The 6,165-nt window shown below is 41.7% G+C and overlaps 2 protein-coding genes across 6 annotated transcripts in view; one reads left to right on the top strand and one right to left on the bottom strand.

Moving 5' to 3' along the window:
• Positions 1-656, bottom strand: part of LOC116074151 (zinc finger protein 81-like) — a 118,758-nt gene extending 118,102 nt beyond the window's left edge. For both annotated transcript variants that reach the window (XM_031346502.1, XM_031346685.1), the window contains exon 1: positions 273-656. The gene's annotated coding sequence lies outside the window, so the exon portion shown is untranslated. The remainder of the gene's footprint in view (positions 1-272) is intronic.
• Uxt (ubiquitously expressed prefoldin like chaperone) overlaps positions 381-6,165 on the top strand; it is a 10,826-nt gene continuing 5,041 nt past the window's right edge. Inside the window, exons 1-5 of one of the 4 annotated variants that reach the window (XM_031347279.1) lie at positions 381-434; positions 584-690; positions 2,298-2,379; positions 2,517-2,584; positions 3,028-3,135. In XM_031347279.1, the coding sequence (XP_031203139.1) occupies positions 593-690; positions 2,298-2,379; positions 2,517-2,584; positions 3,028-3,135 (356 nt within the window). In that variant the 5' untranslated portion in view covers positions 381-434; positions 584-592. The remainder of the gene's footprint in view (positions 435-583; positions 691-2,297; positions 2,380-2,516; positions 2,585-3,027; positions 3,136-6,165) is intronic. The other 3 variants (XM_031347194.1, XM_031347364.1, XM_031347423.1) reach the window with 3 other exon arrangements.

The raw sequence follows: 6,165 nt of genomic DNA, 5'->3' as shown, positions 1-6,165 counted from the left end.
CACCCACATCATTGTAGCTCACACAACTGCCTGTAAGTCCAGTGCCAAAGCGAGCACACGCACACACACACACTTCAAATTACTAATTAAGAGACACACACTTCAAATAAATTATAAACACTTAACTCCCTCTCCCTTCCTTCCTGTAAGTCCACCCTCCCTCAGAACCCGCCAAATCTCATTAAACAAAACCAGTCTCCCGCCAGCTCGCGGCTATTCTCCTGCTGGCTGATGGCGTGCTGGGACCGTCTAGTTCCACAGGACCCTGTTACCTCCAGGGATTCACTCGGCGCCGCCAGCAGCTCTTCCCTTCTTCTCGCACTAGGGACCGCCCCTTCCCATCGATTTGGTTGGCTCCCTTGCTGGAAATTACGTCATCCGCACGCGCCATCCGGAAGCCACGGTTCTAAGGTAGGCGCTGCGCTTGTGTACCGGTGAGTGAACGAGTCCTAAAGTCGGGTTGGGCAGAAGTAACTCCGTAGCACGAGCCGAAAGAAGTCATCCCCAACGTTGAGCGATTGAAGAGAACTTTGTTAAGTTTAATTGGATCGCTCTACGTGTTCCCCTCCCCTTTACTCCCCAGGAGCCCATCATGGCGACGCCCCCGAAACGGCGAGCCTTGGATACGGTGGGGGAGAAAGTGCTGCGGTACGAGGCCTTTATCAGTGACGTACTGCAGCGAGACTTGCAGTGAGTGACAACGCGGGAGGCGTGACGTTTAAGAAATTCCACGTGGTGGGTGGGACAGAATGCCAACCAAACTTTCGGATTGGCCGACCAGTCTTCTGGGAAAAGTGTTGACTTCTGGGCTGAGATTTGGTTGGAGCTTGTCCCTTTAACAGAGCTCCGACCTTGTTTGTTGGTTTAAAATAGTCATTCCGAACCCAGGGTGTTTCTGACTAAGCCATTTAACTAACAAGTTGTACCTTACTTAGCCTCTCTTTGTTCATCTGTGAAATGAAAAAGTTTATTAGGCCTTCTTAACGTGATGTTTGAGTTTTAAATGTGTCAACTCCAGCACTCAGGAGGCAGAAGCAGGAAGATCTTTGTAAGCTGGAGACCAGTCTGGGCTACAAAGGTGGAAAAATAGATAAAGCCAGACTCAGGCTCCATGATGTGTGCCACCTCTAGTGGAGAGATGGAAAAATTCACTATTTTAGCCATGATTACAAACCAGCCTTGAAAATAGAACAAGATTCTATTTTTTAAAATCCCAGTGTGGTGACACAGGCCTGCAATCCCTCTTCTTGGGATGGTGTCAGAAGCAGGATGATCCAGAGTTCAAGGTAGTCTTCACCTACATTTGGAGGTTGTGTACAGCCTGGGCTTTTAGATTATGTCCCAAAACAAGCAAATTAGGGCCAGCAAGATGGCTTGCCACCAACCCCATGCCCTGAGGTAGATCTCTGGGACCCACATGGTGGAAGGAAAAAGACTTCCAAAAAGCTACCATGGCACCCATACATATATGCAAAATAAACACATAAATGTAAGTAAGAACACATTTTTAAAATGCAGATAAACCCAACTACTATTATATTGAGGCTGAGAGGAAAGGATTGTTTGGTGTATTTTTGCAAATTCAATACTAGCCTGAGAAACTTAGATATTGTCTTGGGAAATAAAACAAATAACCTGAATAATTGTTTTGGAAAAGGAATTTGACTCCAGTGCCTGAAATACACTAATGACTCAACAACTGGATGATTACTATTGCTGTCATTACTAATTTGAATAGAAACTTAGGTATTCAGAACTAGGGCTATGTGAGCATGCTAAAAGAGATGGAGAGAGGTACATTTAGGGTGAAGATGGGACATAATTGGTATAAGTCAAGAATAAAATGAAATATTTGTAGTTATAATAGGTAGCAAGTATATAATGATTACCATTTGGCTAGCATTTAAAACACTTTGTAGTATACACTTGATTCTAATGACTCCTATGTGCTACTACTGCCATCTCTATTTTCTGTGTGGGAAACTTAATCCGAAACAGGTTTCCTACTTTCCATAGTCACATTACTAGTAAAAGGTAGAGGTAAGGATGAACTATAGTCTGATCTGTATTTATTGAAATGCTTGCTGTGGCTCTGTCTATACTCCATCGTGTGTGTTTGGGGGAGGGAAGCACAGGGTCTCACGATGTAGCACAAGCTGGTCTTGAGCTCAGAATCCTCCTGCCTCAGCCCATGGTTTACATCCATGAACCTAACTTAACACACATAACTTAAAATGCCTGGCATCTCCAGAGGAATAAGGCTGCCTAATGTTCACTGTTGTATTTCTATGTATCAGAAAGGTGCTGGACCATCGAGACAAGGTATATGAGCAACTGTCCATATACCTTCAACTAAGAAATGTCATTGAGCGACTCCAGGTAAAGGCTTTTAAATTGGGTACCACTTTGTGTATGTGTAAAAAGAAGGGAGGCGGGAAGAGAACCCCCAGAACAAAACCTTTATCTAACTTAAAGATTGGCCACTGACACCTGCTTCTTTTCTCCTGGCCCTATAGGAAACTAATCACTCGGAGTTATATATGCAGGTGGATTTGGGCTGTAACTTCTTCGTTGACACAGTGGTGTGAGTGTATTCTCTCCCCTCCCAAGTTTCTCCCTTTTTTCATAGAACAAATATTTCTTAGTATTTTCTGTATACCAAGCTCAAGTAGATTTTATATTGCATTAGGATATAAGCAACAGCCGGGCGGTGGTGGCGTACACCTTTAATCCCAGCACTCGGGAGGCAGAGACAGGCGGATTTCTGAGTTCGAGGCCAGCCTGGTCTACAGAGTGAGTTCCAGGACAGCCAAGGCTACACAAAGAAACCCTGTCTCGAAAAAACCAAGGGAAAAAAAAAAAGGATATAAGCAACGTGTTGCGGGTGTGGCCAAAATAAACAAAAAGTATCTGCCCTTACAGAGCCTTCACTTTGGGGAATAGGAAGGAATAGGAAACTCCTTAAACTATACAGTATGCTAAATGGTAATAAAGACTTCTTCCACTTCCTCTGATCTCTTTCCTCAGCCCAGATACTTCACGCATCTATGTGGCCCTGGGATACGGTTTTTTCCTGGAACTGACACTGGCTGAAGCACTCAAGTTCATTGACCGAAAGAGTTCTCTCCTCACAGAGTGAGTTCATTCCAAGAAGATAGTATCTAAAGCCACCTACATTGGCTAATGGTGCAGGGAAGTGTTAAGAACATTTGCTTAGCATGTGTGAAGCTCTAGGTTCTATCCATATCACACAATACACAAAATATATAAAAGCCAGATATGGTAGTTCATTCCTGTAATCCCAGGATTCTAGAGGATCAAGCAGGAGGATGCTGAGTTTGAAGCCACTTTGGGTGATAAAACAAATCCCTTTGGGTATATAAAACAAACAGAAAAAAAACATCGCAAATTTTAATACTCTACCCTTTTCCCCGTGGCTACCTGGGATGGTACTTAGAAAACCATACTACCTTCCTCTTTGGGGCTAGGACTAAAAAAAATGAGGATGCAAAGTTCAGCCAGGGTGTCATACTAAACAGTCAATAAGTAGTTTTCATATTATTCCTTCACACATTTATTGAGCATCTTATGTATACCAGGTTGTGTGGTTAGTGCTGGGAATATAGCAATAAACAAAGCAGAAGAGTCTTAGAAGTTTACATTCTAGAACTAGGTTGTTATATATACATACATCTGTGATCACATCCATGAGATTTCAACCTAAGAATCAATAACAGTCAAAGAAGCTGCTTCTCACTTAAATGTCTGCTTATTTTTCTGCTCATTCGTTGGGCTGCCCCCCTCTAAACTTCATGTACCTGTACCCACACAAACAGAGACAATGCCTTCCTCTATTGCTGTCTGCTTTATTTATTTTTCATGAAACAGGGTCTCCACCAAACCTAAAGCTTGCCATGTTTTGGCCTCAGCACCAAACCTAGAGCTTGACATTTTTTGGCTTCAACAAGCACCAGTGCTGGGGTCAGAGGTGTGTGAGTTTTTACATTGGTACTAGGGATCCAACTCTGGTTCTTATGCTTGAGCAGCAAATGTTCTTGTCCGCTGAGCCACCTCCCTAACCCCTAACACATGCTTTAAGCATTTCCCACCTTTGGGAGCATTCAGTAGCTACTGGTGTCTGTCTGTAGCACTTTCCCCATGTAGTTTCTTTTCTAAATACTTGGTTATCGTGCATATATAACAAGCTCCCTCAATAAGTTCTTCTGTGTCCTAACTTCAAAATTGCAACTCCTAGTGTTCTTGAATTGCACCCCCTTCTAATTTAAAAAAACTACCATTTGTGTGTACATGTGCATTTCTGTGGGCATGTGTGCTATAGCATGCATGTGTAGATCAGAGCATAGTTTTGTAGAGTTGATGCTCTCCTTCCAGGGACTCCATGAGTGGAACTCAGATCCCCAGGCTTAAGTGACAAGCACCCTTACACACTGAGCCATTGCACCAGCCATCTTCTAGTTTTTCTCTCTTTCTAGTGTCTTATTACCTCTTAAAACTTACTGTGAAATTTTTCTTTCTCATGCTCATTGTCTTTTACAATTAGATAATAAGTATTACTTACATTTCTTTACAGGATTGAGACTTGAAGCCAAGGTCTCCTGTGTAGTAAGCAAGAGCTTTATTACTGAACTATATGTCCCTAGTCCAAGTTATAGGCATTGTAAAGGAAAAAATTTATACTGTGGATAACTAAAATAGTGTAAAGCACAGTTTCTGTTGAATGAATTATGCTAGAAACAAACTAAAGGGATGATCAAAACTTATCTATGTGGCTAGTGGTGAGGAGAGAAAGTGTGTGCTCCAGGATACTTGTGTTTTTATGTAGGGAAGAACTACTTTGGTTGAGAACCTTGAAATATTAGGTAGTGCTGTAGCTAAAGAGATGGCTTAGCAGAGAAGAATATTTATTACTCTTTGCAGGAGTCCCAGGTTCTATTTCCAGAGCCTGCATAGGAGTTCACAACCTTCTGTAATTCCAGTGACAGGGTATCTGACTCCCTCTCCTGGCCTCTGAACACCAAGCACACAAGTGCTATATAGACAAACATGCAGCCAAAACATCCATACACATAATAAGTAGGTACTGGAGGCCACACAAAAGGCCTCAAAATGTCAGACAAGTGACATTTGAGTCAGTTTATTGGGTGAACAAGCCATGGGGCTATCTTGGGAAGAATATTCTTGACAAAAGGGACAGTGTGTCTGGCATGCTTGAAAAACTGTCACATGTGACATAGCTTAGAAAAAATAAGTATGAAGGAGCATACTCCCTTAGATAAATAACCACTCACAAGTATGAACACCTGCAATGTAAAATTTCTCCTTGGCCATGTTTATTCCTGGATTAATTTTGTCTAGAGTTGTCTCCTATATGGTTCCAGTAGTTATTCTCTTAAGCTTTCCAGAGATTTTAGTGTTAGTAGACCTGAAACCTGCTAAGATTTCTAAATTTTGGTGATCAAACTAATTAGCATATAATTTGATCAAGGTCATTGCAATTCTAAACAAGTCCAATTTTTATCGCACATTTTCCTCCTATGTCACAGGGGTTTTTTGTTGTTGTTGTTGTTTTGTTTGCTTTATTTTTGTTTTTAATGAGAATTGATTTTTTTCTTCTTAAAAAATGAGGTATTTGAAGTTAACAGACTCCTTGCCTGGTCTTTCTAATCTATTGACCTGCTTTCTGCCAGTGTTATGAAATGTGTGCTTGACCTCATATTGCTCTGTTATAAACTAATAGAGCTATCACAAAGTTTCATCATCCTAGATTAAGATTTGAGTCTGTGTAGTTGAACTCTCTCTTTAAAACTTGGTTTCTGACCGGGCGATGGTGGCGCACGCCTTTAATCCCAGCACTTGGGAGGCAGAGGCAGGCGGATTTCTGAGTTCGAGGCCAGCCTGGTCTACAGAGCGAGTTCCAGGACAGCCAAGGCTACACAGAGAAACCCTGTCTCAAAAAAACAAAAAATAAATAAATAAATAAATAAATAAATAAATCTTGGTTTCTTGGGATCCACTTCAAACTAGCATACTTCTGGTTACTTTATGTATCCAAAATTGCCTGCAGGTATTATTGATTTTGGTGTATTTCTTTGGTGATTATAGGTGTTACATCTGTGTGTGTGTGTAACTTCCTCTTTCCACATG

Source organism: Mastomys coucha, chromosome X, assembly GCF_008632895.1.
Source record: "Mastomys coucha isolate ucsf_1 chromosome X, UCSF_Mcou_1, whole genome shotgun sequence".
In the NCBI taxonomy this organism is placed as follows: Eukaryota; Metazoa; Chordata; class Mammalia; order Rodentia; family Muridae; genus Mastomys; species Mastomys coucha.
This window is presented reverse-complemented; position numbering and strand designations above follow the sequence as displayed.